The following is a 20,982-nucleotide window of genomic DNA, read 5'->3' as shown; positions in this document are numbered from 1 at the left end:
GTGTGACACACCCTCCTCTTCCATTCCCCATCCGCAGGCTCTCCCCCTCCCCCTTCCATCCCAAGCGCGGGAAACAGCCCTCGCTTCCCCGCCCCCTCCAGTCTTCAGCGTGGGAAAAAACCCGCGCTTTCCACCTACCCGGCCCCGCCACCTCTGACGCAGCTCCTTTTACAGGCCCAGTCCCCTCACCCCCGACTCGGGCCTCCCCGTCCCCCGCTGGGCTCCATCTCACTGCCGGCCATCCACCCCTGTTCCATTTGCTTACCCCCCTCCAAGAGCCCCCCCCGACCAACCCAACCCTAACAGTGCCCAGCCCGCCCTGACCACCCTCACCGAACCGGAAAGGAAAAACAAAAACAAAAGCAAAGGACCCCCCTCAAAAAGTAACATGTCAACCGCAATCGCCAAACGCCCATCCCAACCCTCAATCTGTGTCCAACTTCTCGGCCTGAACAAAGGTCCACGCCTCCCCCGGACACTCAAAATAATGGTGCCGGTCCTTGTAGGTGACCCACAGTCGCGCCGGCTGCAACATGCCAAACTTCACCCCCTTCCAGTGCAGCACCGCCTTCGCTCGATTGTACCTGGCCCTCCTCTTCGCCACCTCCGCACTCCAGTCCTGGTAAATTTCAGCCTCCGCGTTCTCCCACCTGCTGCTCCTCTCCTTCTTGGTCCACCTGAGCACACACTCCCGATCAGCGAACCGATGAAACCGCACCAGCACCGCCTGCAGCGGCTTGTTAGCCTTGGGCCTCCTCGCCAGCACTCTATGGGCCCCTTCCAGCTCCAGGGGCCCCTGGAAGGACCCCGTTCCCATCAGCGAGTTCAACATGGTGACCACATAGGCCCCCACATCCAGCCCCTCCGGGAAGTATAGAATCCGCAAATTCTTCCGCCTTGACCGATTCTCAATCTCCTCGAACCGCTCCTGCCATTTCTTGTGGAGCGCCTCCACCTTTACCGCCAGGCCTAAGATCTCGTCCTCGTTGTCGGAGATCTTTTGCCGGGCCTCGCGGATCGCCATCCCCTGGGCCGTCTGTGTCTTATAGCCACCTAAAATTGGCCAACTCCCGATTTAAAATGGCGAACGGCAAAGGCTGAAGGGAAATTCAGCCAACACAGGCAGAAACCAGCAGGTGCAGGTTGGCTGTGTATTTAACTCTGCAAAAGCCCAGACAGCATCGATACCAGCGACCATCAGCATAATAATGTAGCAGCCATCTACATACTAATGAGCAATCCCCGGGAACAAGAGCAACATTTGGGACACACAAAACTAAGCCAGACTACACGGCGCCAGTAGGAGCAACACAAAAGAGGTTAACGGACACCTCAAGACCATCGATCAGGGAACCGCTCCAGTATTGGAGAAATCGAAGCAAGCGATTGGAACAAAGTCCAATCACCTGGAACCAGGTACGGGGTCCGCCCCGAAAGGCGGGAAGCCCCTGGGGACTATAAAGTTAAGCCCCCAAGTTCAACTCGCTCTCTTCTTCCTGCCCGGGTCACCCAGCAACACGAACCAACCTTGACCGTGACCGGTGCAGTGACCGCCGAAAGAAGTCTCAAGTCAACGCTCGTTACGAGATAGGTGCTCCTAGCTACCAATCCGTACCAACTTCGAATCCCGCAGACTCAGAACCCGAACGAAAGGCCATTTGTTCCCCTGACCTAGTGGGCCAGTCCGAAGTTAAGAATAGGCCTGTTAGTTGTAGAAGTAGCTTAGACGTATAATTTGTGCATGAGTAGCAATTACTGAGTAAAATAAATGTGCTTTGATTTGAATCTTACTAATCGGTGTATTGAATTATTGATCATTACTTGGACTTGAACCTCGTGGCGGTATCATCAAGATACCTGGCGACTCGAGAGCAAATACAACAGAGCAATTGAACCAACCGGAATGTTAGCAACAGTCTCCAGCAGCTTATCGATAAAAGCCTTCATCAGCTCAAGCAGGTCCGCTTTAATCTCCCTGAACCAGCGCCTGATAACCTCCTGTTGCTCCTGCGCCCACTGCATCCACGCTGCCTGGTCTCCGCCCGCCGCCATTTTGTTCTTCTTCCCTCGCACCTTCTTTGGGTCTACCACCACTTTTTTAGTCGCCCCGCTCCTGGTAAAAGCCAAATACTGTCGTGGAACTATTGTACTCTCCTTCCCACCGCGGGAAACGTCGAAAAAGTGCCGTTGGGGGCCCTGAAAAGAGCCCAAAAGTCTGTTTTTTGCGGGAGCTGCCGAATGTGCGACTTAGCTCTGCATAGCCGCAACCGGAAGTCTCCTTCAATGCAGTGTTAATGTAAGCCTACTTGTGACAATAATAAGATTATTATTAAAGTCCCTTAGTCACCACATTCCCGCACCTGTTTGGGTACACCGAGGGAGAATTCAGAATGTCCAATTCATCTAACAAGTATGTCTTTCGGGACTTGGGGGAGGAAACCGGAGCACCCGGAGGAAACCCACGCAGACACGGGGAGAAAGTGCAGACTCCGCACAGACAGTGACCCAAGCCGGGAATCGAACCTGGGACCCTGGCGCGGAGAAGCAACAGTGCTAACCACTGTGCTATCGTGCAACATATCAGCCATGATAGAATGGCGGGGCAGACTCGATGGGCCGAATGGCCTAATTCTGCTCCGAAATCTTATGAACTGATAAGCAGGATAGGTCACGGTAAATTGCCCCTTAATTGGACAAAAAAAGTAAGAATTGAGTACTGTAAATGAAAAAAAATTGAGTTTAAATTGACATTCCATGTCAGGCAGCCTGGGGCAGAGTATTTGGTGTGAGTGATCAGCCAGGCAAGCACCATGGACTGAGAGGACAAGCTGCCTGTCTGCAGATGGCTACTGATCCATTCATTCAAAAGGCGCGGTGCCCGTTTCCCGCCTTCAGGCTGACTGACATGACATCATTGCACTGCCTCCGCCAGCTCCTCTTTATTGAATGGCCGGGAGCCTCAATTCTGGCGCGCTGCCACTTCAGCCAATCGGGGGAGGAGGCGTTGGCGCCCCGCCCTCTTTGTGATGCAGTGGTGTTTGGGGGGGGTAGTCGACAGTTCGCATGCTCCACCTTTCCGCCGGCCGAACCACGCTGCTGGCAGCGGCGTGCAGAACGTCATCACGCCGAGGATGGGCTGCAGCTATCCGCCATCGTGAGCTGCGCTCTCCGGCCTCACGCCGAGGCTGGACTGCGCCTGACGTCATCACGCAGTCGCTGGAGTGTGCCAGACGTCATCACGCCGAGGCCTGGTGGTCCTCAAGCTCAGGGTTGTTCGGTGCTTTGCGTCACCACGTTGAAGATACGCTCTTGCCTTACGTCACCTCGCATTGTACACCAGCGTCCTAGCCACGCCCAGCGGCGAGAGGCCCCGCCCTCTGGGCAGGTGTCAAAGGTTAGCTGAGCCGGCCTTTCCCTCCCCCCACCTCTCTTTCACACTGGGCGCAATGGCGGAGCAGCAGCAATTCTATCTCCTGCTCAGCAACCTGCTGAGCCCTGACAACGTCGTCCGGAAGCAGGCCGAGGTAACCGCGCCGCGGCGGCGGGCGCTCACATCACTTTCATCCGGCCGGGGCTGTGGGGAGGGGAGTGTGGCCTAATCCCCGCCCGGCCCTCAGGCGGCAGCTCCCGCCCCCCGGCCTGGGGGCGGAGGCCCACGTGGAGCCCGCCGGCTGCCTGGGCGCCGCATCTTCAGCCCCATGTGCTTCCCGTGGGCCCAGCAGCTCCACATCCACCCGTCCGGTCTCCCCCATGGAAACCAGCGGTGCAGGGAGCCGGGGTTCCTCTCCCCGGGGCAGCCGGGGCTCCTCTCCCCGGGGGGGGGGGGCGGGAGGGAGCTGGGGCTCCTCTCCCCGGGGGGGGGGGGCCGGGGCTCCTCTCCCCGGGGGGGTGGGGGGCGGGGGCCGGGGCTCCTCTCCCCGGGGGGGTGGGGGGCGGGAGCCGGGGCTCCTCTCCCCGGGGGGGGGGGGGGGGGGGCGGGAGCTGGGGCTCCTCTCCCCGGGGGGGGGGGGGGGCGGGAGCTGGGGCTCCTCTCCCCGGGGCAGCCGGGGCTCCTCTCCCCGGGGGGGGGGGGGCGGGAGCTGGGGCTCCTCTCCCCGGGGGGGGGCGGGAGCTGGGGCTCCTCTCCCCGGGGCAGCCGGGGCTCCTCTCCCCGGGGGGGGGGGGGGGGCGGGAGCTGGGGCTCCTCTCCCCGGGGCAGCCGGGGCTCCTCTCCCCGGGGGGGGGGGGGGGAGAGCCGGGGCTCCTCTTCCCGGGGGGGGGGGGGGAAGCCGGGGCTCCTCTTCCCGGGGGGGGGGGGGAAGCCGGGGCTCCTCTTCCCGGGGGGGGGGGGGGGAGCCGGGGCTCCTCTCCCCGGGGGGGGGGGGGGGGCGGGAGCTGGGGCTCCTCTCCCCGGGGGGGGGGGGGGCGGGAGCTGGGGCTCCTCTCCCCGGGGCAGCCGGGGCTCCTCTCCCCGGGGGGAGGGGGGGGGAAGAGGAGGGAAGCCGGGGCTCCTCTCCCCGGGGGGGGGGGGGGGGGAAGCTGGGGCTCCTCTCCCCGGGTGAGTGGGGGGAGGAGGGAAGCCGGGGCTCCTCTCCCCGGGTGAGTGGGGGGAGGAGGGAAGCCGGGGCTCCTCTCCCCGGGGGAAGCTGAAGGGGGTTGGGCTCGCCTCAGCACCGGTAGAAACAAGCAGAGAATGCTGGAAAAGCTGAGTGGGCCTGGCAGCCCCTGTGGGGAGAGGACCCAGAGTTAACGCTCTGCACACAGTGTGACATCCTCGGAGTTTGACTCCCAACATTAACCTCTGGTTTCCCTCCTCACAGAGGATGCCAGACTCGCTGTGCTTTTCCAGAATTTTCTGTTTCTATTTTAAATCTAGATCACCAACATCCTTATTTTAGTAACGAAGGAGAGCCTTTTAACATTGAATCAGAGTATTATGCTCTGTCATGGGCACCGCATTTTAGAAGGGTATGTTAAAGGGAGAAGGCATGGAATAGATCCAGGTGTGGGAGAGACTTCAGTTCCGTCGATGGGTTGGCAAAGAGAAAGCTTGACAGGCATTCAAAATCATGAGGGGACTGGACAGAGTACGTAGGGAGTTACTGCCCTGTTTGGCAGAAGGTTCACCAGCCAGGTGATTGACAACAGAACCTGGCGCAAAGAAAAAACATTTTATGCCACAGTTCGTTAGGATCTAAAAGAGTGACTCTCAAAAGAGTATCGGCTAAACATGCAAAGAAAATTATTTGCAAAGCTATGGGAGACAAGTGAGGCATGGGACTAGCAAAAATTATAGTCATGGGTACAATGTGCTTGCTTATTGGTGTCCTGTATTTAGTGACGGGAGTCAGTGACCAGATAGCATAAATTTAACATAATTACCTAAAGAAGGGAGGTTTTCTTTTTAACTGAGTAATTTCTTGTCTGAAATGAGCTGCCGAAAAGGGCTATGGAAGCAGATTCAAATGGGAAATAGTTATCAACTTGGACTGAAAAATTCACAACCGGGGAAAAGAGAAGGGGGAGTGGGATTAATCGGATAGCTCATTGAAGGAACTGATATGTGCTCGAAGGGTCGAATGGCCTCCTTTCTGTTTGCTGTATGAATATCTGGTCTGGTGGGGTAGATGTTCTGCAGCTTGTTGAATACAGGATTTAACATGGATCCTTTTTAAACTGTGGATCTGAATGTCAGCAGTCCCTGATGGGAGAAGCTTTTTTTTTGATTAATCATATTTTTATTGGGGGAGTGAAGGGATTGAGCTAAGCAACAACAAAAAAAACGCAGGCCTCACCTAATGCTGTCTTTGCACTTCAACTCTGGGAGATGAAGCTCCTAAAACTGTTTTCCTTCCCATTCAAAGTAGATTTGTACTTTCCTTACGGAATCCATTGGTTAAAGGTGCTGGCAAATCCTTGTTTGTTTATATAAATTGGTTAGTGAGGTTTTTTTATGGTGATTTGCAAATTGGCCATTTAATTGTAACCACAATGTAGGTATTCTTGTATTGCCTTTCTTTTTTGCAAAGTTATAACTTGTGAATGGGAGTGTGGTTGCCTTCAGAAGGCCGGGTGCAATTTAAAGTGCTGTCACTTTAGTGTGTCTGAGATGGTTAGTGAGGATAGGATTGTGTTGGGATTTGATGTGAGGCTCCATCTGGGCACTGACGAGGTGTGCAGATTAGCAATAGTGAAAAGATTGAGGTAACGGAAGGGAGGGTGATACGTGTGGGACCATCCCTCTGAGTCACAAATTGGTTCTAAATAGGGCAGCAGATTTGAAACGTTAGTTTTATTTTTGAAAACTGCTCCATTTGGAATGCTTTTTTTAAATACACATATTTTATTGAGGTATTTTTGGTACTGTAACAACAACAAAGTAACCAATGTACATGAAACTATAAACATAGTGCAAATGCCGTTTCCCTTCCTTACAGGTCCCACCTTTATTAACCCCCTACTCTGAGCTAAACTACCCCCCCCCCCTCCTTCTGCTGACGATTAATTTTCCGCGAAGAAGTCGACAAACGGTTGCCACCTCCAGGTGAACCCTAACAGTGACCCTCTCAAGGTGAACTTGATTTTCTCCAAACCGAGAAAGCTAGCCATGTCCGATAGCCAGGTCTCCGACTTTGGGGTCTTTCAGTCCCTCCAAGCTAATAGTATCCATCTCCGGGCTACCAGGGAAGCAAAGGCTAGAACGTCTGTCTCTTTCTCCTCCTGGATTCCTGGGTCTTCCGACACCCTGAAAATCAGCATCTCTGGACTCAGTACCACCCTTGTTTTTAACACTGTGGACATGACATCTGTAAACCCCAGCCCTAATCCCCTAAGCTTCGGGCATGTCCAGAGCATGTGGACATGGTTCGCTGGTCCTTCCGCACATTTTGCATACCTGTCTTCCAGCCCAAAGAATCTGCTAATCCGGCGACTGTCATGTGAGCACAGTGAACGACCTTGAATTGAATCAGGCGGAGTCTGGCACAAGTTGCGGACGCATTGACTCTACTCAACGCAGCAGCCCATAGACCATCCTCTATCTCTCCTCCCAGCTCCTCCTCCCACTTGCGCTTCTGCTCCTCGGTCTGCGTCTCCTCTGACCCCATAAGTTCCTTGTAAATGTCAGAGACGCTCCCTTCTCCTACCTTCCCTCCGAAAACTACCCTATCCTGAATCCCCCTTAGCGGTTGGAGCGGGACGGTTGACACCGGTTTACCCAGGAAGTCCTGCACCTGTAGATACCTGAATTTGTTTCCCCTCGCCAACCCAAACTTCTCCTCCAGCGCCCTCATACTTGGAAAGCTCCCCTCTATAACCGTATCCCCCATCCTCTCAATCCCTGCTCTCCGCCTTCAGACCTTCCACTATCTCTTCCAACCCGATCGGGGCCCTCAGCCCTTCTACCAGCTCCCCGTCCACCTTTGGGAAATTCAGCCCCTCCAAGAAGTGTCTCATCCCCTCCGGCCCCGTAAGGGGTTCCGACCTGTACAGCCCACTGTAGAAATCCCATAACTCCTTATTCACCCCTGCTAAATCTCCAACCAGGTTCCCATCTCCGTCATTTACTTTCCCTATCTCCCTGGCTGCCTCCCTCTTTCTAAGATACTGTGCAAGCATTCTGCTGGCCTTCTCTCCGTGCTCATACCTCGCCCCCCTCGCCTTTATCAGCTGCTCCACTGTCCTCCCTGTGTTTAACAAGCTGAACTCCGCCTGTAGCCACTGCCGTTCCCTTAAAAGCCTTGCCTCTGGGGTCTCTGCATACCTCCTATCGATCTGTAGTATCTCCTTTACCAGTCGGTCCGTCTCTGCCCTGTCCATCTTCTCCATAAGAGCCCGTATCGAGATCAGCTCCCCTCTGACCACCGCGTTCAGTGCTTCCAGACCACCGCTGCTGAAATTTCTCCTGTATCGTTGACCTGCAGGTAGTTCTGAATACATTTCCTCAGCTGCTCGCACACCCCTTCATCAGCCAAAGGTCCCACATCTAACCTCCAGTGCGGGCTCTGGTTACTGTCTTTACTAACCTGCAGGTCAACCCAGTGCGGAGCATGGTCTGAGATTGTGATCGCCGAGTACCCGTGTCCACCACCCCTGCCAGTAAGGCCCTGCACAAAGTAAAGAAACAATCCGGGAGTACGCTTTATGCACGTGTGAGTAGAAGGAAAACTCCTTCACCCTCGGCTGCCCAAATGTCCATGGATCCTTTTAGTTCCTTTGCCATTGCTGGCACCCTGCCCATTTTTGAGCTTGACTGGTCCAAGCCAGGGTCAATAACTGTGTTGAAGTCTCCTCCCATGACCAACCTCTGCGGTTCCAGGTCTGGTATCTTCCCCAGCATCCTCTTGATAAACTCCATATCATCCCAATTTGGTGCATACACATTTACTAATACCATCTGCACCCCCTCCAGTTTCCCACTGACCATAATGTACCGACCTCCCACATCCGCGATTATTCTACCCGCCTCAAACACCACCGGCTTATTGATCAGGATCGTGACCCCTCTAGTCTTTGAGTCTAGTCCCGAGTGAAAGACCTGGCTGACCCAGCCTTTCCACAATCTAACCTGGTCAGTTACTCTAAGGTGCATCTCCTGCAATATTCCTACATCCGCCTTCAGTCCCCTAAGTTGCGCAAACACACATGCCCTCTTGACCTGCCCATTTAACCCTCGAACATTCCAGGTGATCAGCCTAGTTGGGGGGCTCATCGCGCCCCCCCCCCCACCTTCGCCGATCAGCCATCCCCTTTTATGGGCCCGCCTCCAGCCCATGCTCCGCGCCTCCACCGGTCCGCCCCCAGGCAGCCTCCGCCCCAACCTCCTCTCTGTCCCTTAGCCCAAGTCCCTCCCTCGTCCCCACCCCCCAGTAACAGCACTCTGTAACCCAACCCCTTTAATAAACCGAGCATATGCACCGGGCCCCCCCCCCCCACTGCACTTCCGTGAGCTAGCCCGCCCAGCTAGCTTGGTGGCCCCCATCCCTGGCGCCGGATAGTCTCCCACCTATTGCCCCCCTCCCGCTCATACAAACATACTCCCAACATCAAACAATCCCCACACAATTGCCTGACCGAAAACCACCAAGATCTAAACAAACACACCTCCATCGCCCAACAGTGCAAATTAAAACCGTAACTCACTCAGTTCTACCGCTGGTCCCAAATCAATGCAAAAGGCAATACAAACAGCTTCCACAAAACAAAAAATGAGAAACTTTTTTTAAAAAAAAGAACAGAAAAACAAAAAGAAGAACGTTGCAGCAAAGTTCAAAAGTTCTCAGTCCACCACCAGTCCTTCCCTTTTCGAGAAATCCAGCGCGTCCTCCGGTGACTCAAAATAAAAGTGCTGTTCCTCATGCGTGACCCAGAGATGTGCCGGATACAACAGTCCGAACTTTACCTTTTTCTTAAAAAGGATCAACCTAATCTGGTTGAAGCCTGCTCTTCACCTGGCAACCTCCACACTCCGGTCTTGGTAAACCCGTAGGATACTGCTGTCTCACGTACAACTCCGTGACTGCTTGGCCCAATGTAGAATGCGCTCCTTATCCAAGTACCTGTGGAATCTCACCACCATTGCCCTCGGGGGTGTGGGGGGTCTCCCATTCGCGGCTTCCTCGCGAGTGCTCTGTGAGCCCTGTCCACCTCCAAGGGCTGGGAGAACGCCTCATCCTCCAGCAGCTTCTCAAATATGTCTGCGATGTATGCCCCAGCGTCCGCTCCTTCGGACCCCTCCAGGAACCCAACGATTCTCAAGTTCTGCCGGCGGGACCTATTCTCTAGGACCTCCACCTTCTCCAGGAGCTTCTTCTGCTGGTCTCTCAGCATCCCCACCTCCAACTCCACCGCAGTTTGATGTTCCTCCTGCTCAGCTAGCGCCTTCTCTACCTTCTGGATCGCCGATCTTGGGCGTCCAATCTAAGCTCCAGCCGCTCAATTGACTCTTTTATCGGGTCCAAGCAGTCCTGTTTCTGCTTAGCAAAGCCTTCCTGAATAACTTGCATCAGCTGCTCCGTTGACCGCTGGGTCGACAAACCAGAGGTCCGGTCCTCCGCCATGCTGTCTCCTGCTGCAGCTTCAGCCCAAGTCTTCTCTGTCTTTCTGTTTTTGCCTTTACGAGCACTTCTAGTCCTTCTCTCCATGCACCGATGTGGGAATTCAGTACACAATTGCCTCTGTCATCAGTTTTACAATTCAAGTCCGGTAGAAAATAGGGGGAAAAGGTCCAAAAGTCCGACCAGAGCGGGAGCCACCAAATGTGCGACTTACTCCTTCATAGCCGCCACCGGAATTCCTCCATTTGGAATGTTGCTCCGAGCTTGAAGCAGTGTCTGAATGATGTATCATTTGGTCACTTTTAATTAGTGTTCATCTAGTATTCAGGAATAAGGCTTGGATCTCCAAAGATGATGGGCAGCACGGTGATTTGCACTGCTGCCTCACAGCGCCAGGGACCCGGGTTCAATTCCGGCCTTGGGTTACCGTTTGGGTGGAGTCTGCACGTTCTCCCCGTGTCTGCGTGGGTTTCCTCTGGGTGCTCCGGTTTTCTCCCACAGTCCAAAAATGTGCCGGTTAGGTGGATTGGCCATGCTAAATTGCCCCTTAGTGTCCAAAGGCTTTGGGGGGGTCCTTCAGAGGGCTGGTGCACATTTGGTGGGCGAAATGGCCTCCTGCACTCTAGGGATTCTATGCTTTGTCAACCATGGCTGGTGGTAACATTCCTGCCTCGGAGTCAGAAGGTTGTGGGTTCAAGTCCCACTTGAGAGAGGCAGTATAAAAATCGAGGCTTGCATTTGCAGTGAAGTGCTGCACTGTTACAGGTGTCATCTTTTGGGTTGGATGTTTGAACTGAAGGCCCACCTGCTGTCAGGTGGCTGTCGAAGATGGCATAACACCATAATAGGGGGAGCTTTCCTTCGTGTCAATGTTTATTCCTAGACCAACATCACAAAAACGGATTGTCTGGCTATTATCACATTGCTGTTTGTGAGAGCTTGCGGGGCACACAATGGCTGTCACATTTCCAACATAATAGCGAATACACTTCTAAAAGTACTTGGACTGCTCTGGAATTCCTTTTTTAAACCTCTCTGCCCCTCTTTCCTCCTTTAAGACAGTCCTTAAAACTTACCTCTTTGCCCAGCTGATCCAATATTGCTTTATGTAGCTCAAATCTTGTTTTGTAACACTCCAGTGCTGTGGGACATTTCATGATTGATAAAGATGCTGTGTCAATAAAAGCTGTTTAAATTTATTTTAAGAAAGAAATTCAAATCTTTATTTTCTTGAAGACGATTTAAGAATATGAGATGAAACTATCTTGTTGAGCTAAGGTTTAAGCTACTTCATTTTAAAATGTATTTTGCATCTACACTTTAGGTGTTGAGAAATTGGAAGTGATTTCCCCCTCAGAACCATTTATATTTTTGCTCAAAACATTTACTGTAAAGTTTTCAACAGGCCTGTAATTTGGGCAGCACTATTTGTTAAGGCAGTGGGAATGTCACTGTCCTCAATATACTGAGTTGCTGACTTGTGCAGATAGGTTATTACACTGGGAACTGGAATATCAACTTCTGACCAAATTGTGCTTTTCCTTGCTGCTGTTAGTTTCAGTGACATTAGATTGGTGACAGGCACAGGCCCTGTCATTTTGTTTGGCAGGGGGGGGCGTGTCGATATTCTTTGGTTCAGGAAGATTTGGCATTAAGCTATTCCTGCAATGACTTTCACAGAGTGAGCACATGTGCCAAGTTAGTGTGTGGGATGGTAAAGAATTATTAGTGTGCTGTGTGAATAGGATGGCATCTTTTAAAATACTTTTTTCCATTTGTATGTTGTCGGGCTTCCAGTTGTGAAGACTGGAGCTGGTAACGTAAAATACTCTTGCAATTTTGAGCGTACAGGGAGTTGGCCCAGGTCAGTCAGAGCATTGAGAAGTTGAGCAAAACTTGAATTACTTTACGTGGGTTTTGTTTTCAGTAATCCAAGTAGATTTTCACTCTTATTTTGGTCCAGTTACCAGAGGTGAAATTTGAAAAACAAAATGCTGGATGAGCTCATCAGGTCTGGCAGCATCTGTGGAGAGAGGAACAGAGTTAACGTTTCGAGTCTTGAGACCCCCCCCCCCTCTACACACCCCACCCACCCACTGGGCTATCTGTCACTTGTTCATTAGTTTTGCTTTCACTGAGCACTGACCTTGGCTCTCCTGTTAATACATTCTGCTATCTTACCTTCTCAGCACCTTCTGTAGCCCTTAATGCTACCATTAACACTCCCTTTGGCTTATGTCCATGACATCTTTGTCAATCTCTCCTTAGCTCCGACCTATCCATGACCTTCTATTCTGCTCGATCTTCTCTCTCTCCCCCCTCACCCGCCCCCTCCAACTGTATAATCCATCACATTTCTTCCCCTTCTTTAGCTCCGAATGAGACTCCTCCTGGACCTGAAACATTTACTCTTCTTCCGCCACAGATACAAAGAACAAAGAAATGTACAGCACAGGAACAGGCCCTTCGGCCCTCCAAGCCCGTGCCGACCATACTGCCCGACTAAACTACAATCTTCTACACTTCCTGGGTCCGTATCCTTCTATTCCCATCCTATTCATATATTTGTCAAGATGCCCCTTAAATGTCCCTATCGTCCCTGCCTCCACTACCTCCTCCGGTAGTGAGTTCCAGGCACCCACTACCCTCTGCGTAAAAAACTTGCCTCGTACATCTACTCTAAACTTTGCCCCTCTCACCTTAAACCTATGCCCCCTAGTAATTGACCCCTCTACCCTGGGGAAAAGCCTCTGACTATCCACTCTGTCTATGCCCCTCATAATTTTGTATACCTCTATCAGGTCGCCCCTCAACCTCCTTCGTTCCAGTGAGAACAAACCGAGTTTATTCAATCGCTCCTCATAGCTTATGCCCTCCATACCAGGCAACATTCTGGTAAATCTCTTCTGCACCCTCTCTAAAGCCTCCACATCCTTCTGGTAGTGTGGCGACCAGAATTGAACACTATACTCCAAGTGTGGCCTAACTAAGGTTCTATACAGCTGCAACATGACTTGCCAATTCTTATACTCAATGCCCCGGCCAATGAAGGCAAGCATGCCGTATGCCTTCTTGACTACCTTCTCCACCTGTGTAGCCCCTTTCAGTGATCTGTGGACCTGTACTCCTAGATCTCTTTGACTTTCAATACTCTTGAGGGTTCTACCATTCACTGTATATTCCCTACCTGCATTAGCCCTTCCAAAATGCATTACCTCACATTTGTCCAGGTTAAACTCCATCTGCCATCTCTCCGCCCAAGTCTCCAGACAATCTAAATCCTGCTGTATCCTCAGACAGTCCTCATCGCTATCCGCAATTCCACCAACCTTTGTGTCGTCTGCAAACTTACTAATCAGACCAGTTACATTTTCCTCCAAATCATTTATATATACTACAAAGAGCAAAGGTCCCAGCACTGATCCCTGTGGAACACCACTGGTCGCAGCCCTCCAATTAGAAAAGCATCCCTCCATTGCTACCCTCTGCCTTCTATGGCCTAGCCAGTTCTGTATCCACCTTGCCAGTTCACCCCTGATCCCGTGTGACTTCACCTTTTGTACTAGTCTACCATGAGGGACCTTGTCAAAGGCCTTACTGAAGTCCATATAGACAACATCTACTGCCCTACCTGCATCAATCATCTTAGTGACCTCCTCGAAAAACTCTATCAAGTTAGTGAGACACGACCTCCCCTTCACAAAACCGTGCTGCCTCTCACTAATAGGTCCATTTGCTTCCAAATGGGAGTAGATCCTGTCTCGAAGAATTCTCTCCAGTAATTTCCCTACCACTGAAGTAAGGCTCACCGGCCTGTAGTTCCCGGGATTATCCCTGCCACCCTTCTTAAACAGAGGAACAACATTGGCTATTCTCCAGTCCTCCGGGACATCCCCTGAAGACAGCGAGGATCCAAAGATTTCTGTCAAGGCCTCAGCAATTTCCTCTCCAGCCTCCTTCAGTATTCTGGGGTAGATCCCATCCGGCCCTGGGGACTTATCTACCTTAATATTTTTTAAGACACCCAACACCTCGTCTTTTTGGATCACAATGTGACCCAGGCTATCTACACCCCCTTCTCCAGACTCAACATCTGCCAATTCCTTCTCTTTGGTGAATACTGATGCAAAGTATTCATTTAGTACCTCGCCCATTTCCTCTGGCTCCACACATAGATTCCCTTGCCTATCCTTCAGTGGGCCAACCCTTTCCCTGGCTACCCTCTTGCTTTTTATGTAAGTGTAAAAAGCCTTGGGATTTTCCTTAACCCTATTTGCCAATGACTTTTCATGACCCCTTCTAGCCCTCCTGACTCCTTGCTTAAGTTCCTTCCTACTTTCCTTATATGCCACACAGGCTTCGTCTGTTCCCAGCCTTTTAGCCCTGACAAATGCCTCCTTTTTCTTTTTGACGAGGCCTACAATATCACTCGTCATCCAAGGTTCCCGAAAATTGCCGTATTTATCTTTCTTCCTCACAGGAACATGCCTGTCCTGTATTCCTTTCAGCTGACACTTGAAAGCCTCCCACATGTCAGATGTTGATTTGCCCTCAAACATCCGCCCCCAATCTATGTTCTTCAGTTCCCGCCTAATATTGTTGTAATTAGCCTTCCCCCAATTTAGCACATTCATCCTCTGACCACTCTTATCCTTGTCCACCAGTACTTTAAAACTTACTGAATTGTGGTCACTGTTACCGAAATGCTCCCCTACTGAAACATCTACCACCTGGCCGGGCTCATTCCCCAATACCAGGTCCAGTACCGCCCCTTCCCTAGTTGGACTGTTTACATATTGTTTTAAGAAGCCCTCCTGGATGCTCCTTACAAACTCTGCCCCGTCTAAGCCCCTGGCACTAAGTGAGTCCCAGTCAATATTGGGGAAGTTGAAGTCTCCCATCACCACAACCCTGTTGTTTTTACTCTTTTCCAAAATCTGTCTACCTATCTGCTCCTCTATCTCCCGCTGGCTGTTGGGAGGCCTGTAGTATACCCCCAACATTGTGACTGCACCCTTCTTATTCCTGATCTCTACCCATATAGCCTCACTGCCCTCTGAGGTGTCCTCTCGCTGTATAGCTGTGATACTCTCCTGAACAAGTAGCGCAACTCCGCCTCCCCTTTTACATCCCCCTCTATCCCGCCTGAAACATCTAAATCCTGGAACGTTTAGCTGCCAATCCTGCCCTTCCCTCAACCAGGTCTCTGTAATGGCAACAACATCATAGTTCCAAGTAGTAATCCAAGCTCTAAGTTCATCTGCCTTACCCGTAATGCTCCTTGCATTAAAACATATGCACTTCAGGCCACCAGACCCGCTGTGTTCAGCAACTTCTCCCCGTCTGCTCTGCCTCAGAGCCACACTGTCCCTATTCCCTAGTTCTCCCTCAATGCTCTCACCTTCTGACCTATTGCTCCCGTGCCCACCCCCCTGCCATACTAGTTTAAACCCTCCCGTGTGACACTAGCAAATCTCGCGTTATTCCAGATGCTGAGTTATTCCAGCATTTTCTGTTTTATTTCATATTTCCAATATCAGCAATATTTTGCTTTTATTTATAGCAGCGTTGGAGAGGTGGGTTTTAACTCGCTGATCTGACCAGTCTCCCTTTCATTGACAGCATTTAACTGAATCTGGCAATTTGAATACTGAGGATTTATTTCAATATGTAATAATAATATTTATTATTGTCACAAGTAGGCTTACATTAACACTGCAGTGAAGTTACTGTGAAAAGCCCCTAGTCGCCACATTCCGGTGCCTGTTCGGATACACAGAGGGAACATTCAGAATGTCCAAATTACCTAACAGTGTGTCTTTCGGGACTTGTGAGAGAAAACTGGAGCACCTGGAGGCAACCCACGCAGACACTGGGAGAACGCGCAGACTCCACACAGACAGTGACCCAACCTGGGACCCTAGAACTGTGAAGCAACAGTGCTACCCACTGTGCTACCGTGCCGAGTATAGCTTCTGTATGATGATGCAGCTGTGCTGTATACAATAGATTATTACAAGTTACCAGCCATGTTTCAGTACACTGCACACTCGTCTTTGAGTCATGTACTGTGGAATCCTGGCTGCAGTCCTATTATGAGACTCAGAGCATTGAGTTTTAGATGGGACATTAAACTGAGGCTGCCTCAGGCGGATGTGTAAGATCCCATGGTGCTGTTTCGAAGAAGAGCAGGGGAGTTCTCACTGGTAGCCTAGCCAATCAGCATCACCACAAAAAAAAAGATTTGTTTGCTCATTATCACGTTACTTTGTTTGGGAGCTTGCTGTGTGCAAATTGGCTTCCATATTTCCTACATCACAACAATGACCACACTTCAAAAGTACTTCAGTGGCTGTAAAATGCTTTGCAATGTCCTGCGGTTGCAGAAGGTGCTATAGAAAAGAAAGATTTGCACTTGTGAAAAGAGTTCTTAAAGTTGGCTGAATGTTGTCTGATGAACCACGCTGATCATAACGTGGCCAAATTCATCATCTGGTCTCTGTTAAATCAGCAGCAGTGTCATGGTGAAAGATGAGAAGTGGAGGATCCAGGAGTGGGAAATTTGGCTGACTGTTAGCTGACTATGTACACACTGACCCATGATGGGTGACGACACCAACAAATAGCATTTATATAGCACCTTAATAAAACTTCCCAAAGCGCAGCACAGTGGTGCAGTGGTTAGCACTGCTGCCTCACGGCGCTGAGGTTCCAGGTTCGATCCCGGTTGTGGATCACTGTCCGTGTGGAGTTTGCACATTCTCCCCTTGTTTGCTTGGGTTTCGCCCCCACAACACAAAGATGTGCAGGCTAGGTGGATTGCCCTTTAATTGGAAAAGATGAATTAGGTACTCTAAATTTATTTTAAAAAATTAAACTTACCAAAGTGTTTCACCGAATGTTATCAAACAAAAATTGACACTGAGCCATGTGAGGCGATACTAGGGCCGATGAACCGAAAACTTGGTCAAAGAGGTTGGTTTAAAGAGGCTTAAAGGAGGAGAGAGAGGTAGAGGGCGGAGGGGTTAGGGAGGGAACTCCAGACTTGAGGGGCTGGGAAACTGAAAGCACGGTCGCCAATGGTGGTGCAATGACAATTGGGATTACTGAAGAGGCCAGAATTGGAGGAGCACAGAGATCTCAGTGTTGTAGGGCTGGAGGAGAGATATGTGGGGATTTCAAAAGCAGGATGGAGGTTTTAGAATAGAGGTGTTGCTAAACCAGGAACCATGCAGGTCAGCGAGCACAGGATGATAATGGGACTTGATGGAGTTAGGAAACAGGCAGCTCAGATTTGTGGAGGGGAGAATGTAGGAGACCAGCCAGGAGAGCATTGGATTAGAAGTTAGAAAGCATGGGTGAGGGTTTCAGCAACAGATAAGCGGAGGTAGGGGCAGATTCAGATGATCTTGCTGAGATGGAGATGGGCAGTCTTCCCAATGCCGTGGAGGTTGTGTACAGCCTTGATCTTTGTCAGATAGGTGCCAGTGAGAGGGGTGGAGTCGGTGGCTAGTGAGCAGAATTTGTGGCAGGGACCAAGATGGATAATGGTTTCTGCCTTCCCAATATTTAGTTGGAGGTAGGCATGGTTTTGGGAGGTGACAGCACATTCAAGGACTTTGGAGAGGGAATGAAGATTGGACATGGGCAACAGTTTCCAAGGACCGAGTGGCTGGTTTCTGTTTTCAGAGGGCTGAACAGTACCTGAAGAGAGAGAACCATTAAAAATGGTTTTAAAAACATGGAAGCCAGGAAGGCCAACAGTTTAGTGGGAGTTGGATTGCGGGAACAGGAGGGGCTGGTCTTGTGGACAAGATGAGCTCTGAGGGGGCACAAGGTGGGGGGGGGGGGGGGGGGGGGCATCAAGAAAGTTGGCGTGGGATAATGGAGGAACAATGTAGAGGCAACCAATCTAGCGGTCACAAACTTAGTGACAGCATCTTGTATACTACTGGCAAATAAGGTTGAACTTTACTGCACTGCTCTCCTGTAGTTGCAGAGAAAACAAGGAAGAACTTTTATACAGTGGCATCAAAGACCTTGGGGCATTCTGCAGCATTTGACTGCCTTTGGAGTATAGTTCTGTTATGTAGAAAATGCAGCAGAGATTTTACACCTAGCATCGCCCCACAGACAGCAATGATGACCAGATAATCTGACTTGTAACGGTTGGTTGACAGGTGAATAATGGCCAGGACACCAGAAATAATGCCTCAGCTTTCCCTTGAAATGGTGCCATGGGATCTGTTGCATCCAATAGAGCGGATTAATGGCAATCTGAAAGACAGCATCTCTGTTAGTGCAACACATGGCCAGTGTTGCACTGCGGCGTCGGTTTAGGCTTTGGTTCTGAGACTAATTCAATGGGACTGGAATCCATAACCTTCTAACTGGGATGCTAGTGCCAGCAGAGCTGGGCTGATAGTGAACTGTTGATGTATACTCTACATTTGTGGCGATGTTACTGGTGAACCATCTTCAGGAGTGGTGAAGATTGGTTCAAGGAATACTCTTTTTTAATTGACAGCGCCAGAATTAAACACTTAGCGTTATTACTGAATCCCCCACAATCAACATTCTTGAAGTTGTCACTGACTGGAAATTGGACCAGCCATAAAAATGTTTTGTCTATCTGCCCCCTCCATTTCATAATAATAATGTGAAAAATCTGTCACTAAGACTGGTCAGGGGTTAAGCACTGTAGGCTGAGTGGCTCATTCCCTGAATCCCATAGTCTTTCTACCATCTAAAAGGCACTTGACAAGATTATGATAGGATATTCTCCAGTTGCTTGGATGTGTGCAGCTCCATCAGCACTTGGCACCAACCAGGCCAAAGCATTTCTGCCTCACCGACCAGCTACGTACACTGTCGCATAGGGGCTGCCGCATCCATCATCGACAGGATGCACAAAGCAACTCGCTTAATTGATCTCTACCGCCTCGAGGCCAAGTGCAGCAGACACATGGGATATAGGTGCCTGCAAGTTCCCCATCCAAGTCGCACACCTTCCTGACTCGGAACTGCACCGCCATTCCTTCGCTGTCACTGGGGTCAAAATCCTGAAACTTCCTTCCTAAAAGCAATGCTTGTGTATCTGCACCATGTGTACTCAGTGGTTCAAGAAAGCATCATTATCTTTTCAAGGGCATTTAGAGATTGGCAATAAATGCAGGCTTTTCCTGTAACACCTGCATCCCTAGAACAAATCTTAAAAACGGTTCCAAGTTATAAAATGCTCAGCATAATAATTGTACATGTATATACCACTGATATCAATATGCTGCAAAACATTTGGAGCTATGAAATGCAGGTTTTTCTATGAGAGCAAATCAACAACAGTCATGAACCAAATGACTAGTTAGCGAGCTAGGTAATATTAGCGGAGGGTCAAATATTTGACATTGGTCATTGAGAAATGCCTGCTTTTTTTTTAATAATGGTGTTGTGGCATTTTTAATGCCCACTATGAGCAGCAAATGGGGCATCAGTTTAATTTTCCATCCAAAGTATTTCACCTCCAACAACGCCGCTTTCCATTAATGCTGCTCGACAAGAGCATTGGCTGAGATTATGGTGTGGGGCCTCAAACCATACAGAATGCGGCGCTTCATTTCAAGCAGGCTTTTGTATAGCAGGCGAGAGCTCTTTGTGATTCAGTTTGTTCATTCATTCTTAAAAATGCCTGCGTTTCTATTCTTGGGCCTGGTGGGGAATTCCATTATGGATTCAATAAGCTTCTATGTGTCTAGTCAGGGCTGAGCTGCTGCTGGGCGATGAATGGCCATCAAAGCCTGTCCTTTTTTTATCAGTTGCAACACTTTTAATAATCAGCACATTCATTCTTAAAAGACAATTGATTAAGATCTGAAAATAGATGAGTTAACGCTTACTGAATTTTGTAATCCTGGCGGGAGATTTTTTTTTGGTCTGTTCAGAAGTCTTTTATTCAGGGTTATGGTGTGGTATTAACAACAGTGACCACTGGATTGTACTGCGACTGAAAGGGGGTACAATGCCATGAGTAGTCTAGATACATGTTTGGTTAGGGTAGTCATTGTTAATGGCTGTCATTGTGACTTGAGTGCGTTAACCATTTGAAAAAGGATTTCTTTTACTTTCTGTCCTCGTATGTTATGTCCTAACTTTTGTTGGGAAAATGTTAGTTAGTTACCCCACCTACCCAGCTCCCCTCATTTTCTCCTGTTCTTTCCTGCTCTGCTTCCCAGTTGAGAGAGAGCGAGAAAATCAGCATGGGTGCAATTTAACCAGTGATTTTGTTCTATATCCGCCATCAAGGACACGTTTCGTTTCCAAGCAATATCATTTTTCTCCTTCGGTATAACTCCTCTTGTCAACTCGTACACCCTCCATTTGATGGGAGGGTAATGAGTCAGCAATTGGGAGTGCAAATCTGTCCCGTTCTACCCTCCCCTAATCCCCATAAAAATCAATCTGTCTCCGTTTTGAAAACTTCACGTGACTCCCAACCCTGGCAGCTCTTTGGAGGAGAGGGTTCCAGGCATCCACGTCCCTTTGTGTGAACAAGTACTCCCTGACATGACTCCTGAGAAGCCTGGTTCTAATTTTAATGTCATGCCCCTTGTTCTGGACTCCCTGCATCACAGGAAATAAGAAATGATTAACTCTTTTTTTTAATCATCTTGAGCACCTCCGTTAGATCGCCCCTTAAACCTTCCACTCGCTTCTCCACCTTTTGGCTAAGGTCAAGCGTCAGATCGAGCGCAAGATGAGATGCGGTGCCTTCTCTTGTCAGCTTGGATCTTGTATGTCTCTTGTGGAGTTGTCTACATCATACGCTGCAGGAAAGGATGTCCCGAAGCGTGGTACATTGGCGAGACCATGCAGACGCTGCGACAAGGAATGAACGGACATCGCGCGACAATCACCAGGCAGGAATGTTCCCTTCCAGTCGGGGAACACTTCA

The 20,982-nt window shown here is 50.2% G+C and overlaps 1 protein-coding gene across 2 annotated transcripts in view; it reads left to right on the top strand.

The window, feature by feature from the left end:
- Positions 1–3,349: 3,349 nt before the first annotated feature.
- Positions 3,350–20,982, top strand: part of kpnb3 (karyopherin (importin) beta 3) — a 75,374-nt gene continuing 57,741 nt past the window's right edge. For both annotated transcript variants that reach the window (XM_072476102.1, XM_072476101.1), the window contains exon 1: positions 3,350–3,524. In XM_072476102.1, the coding sequence (XP_072332203.1) occupies positions 3,447–3,524 (78 nt within the window). In that variant the 5' untranslated portion in view covers positions 3,350–3,446. The remainder of the gene's footprint in view (positions 3,525–20,982) is intronic.

The sequence above is a fragment of the Scyliorhinus torazame genome, chromosome 15 (assembly GCF_047496885.1).
Source record: "Scyliorhinus torazame isolate Kashiwa2021f chromosome 15, sScyTor2.1, whole genome shotgun sequence".
Lineage (NCBI taxonomy): Eukaryota > Metazoa > Chordata > Chondrichthyes > Carcharhiniformes > Scyliorhinidae > Scyliorhinus > Scyliorhinus torazame.
The sequence above is the reverse complement of the archived record's forward strand: the minus strand, read 5'-3'. Positions and strand labels throughout refer to the sequence as shown.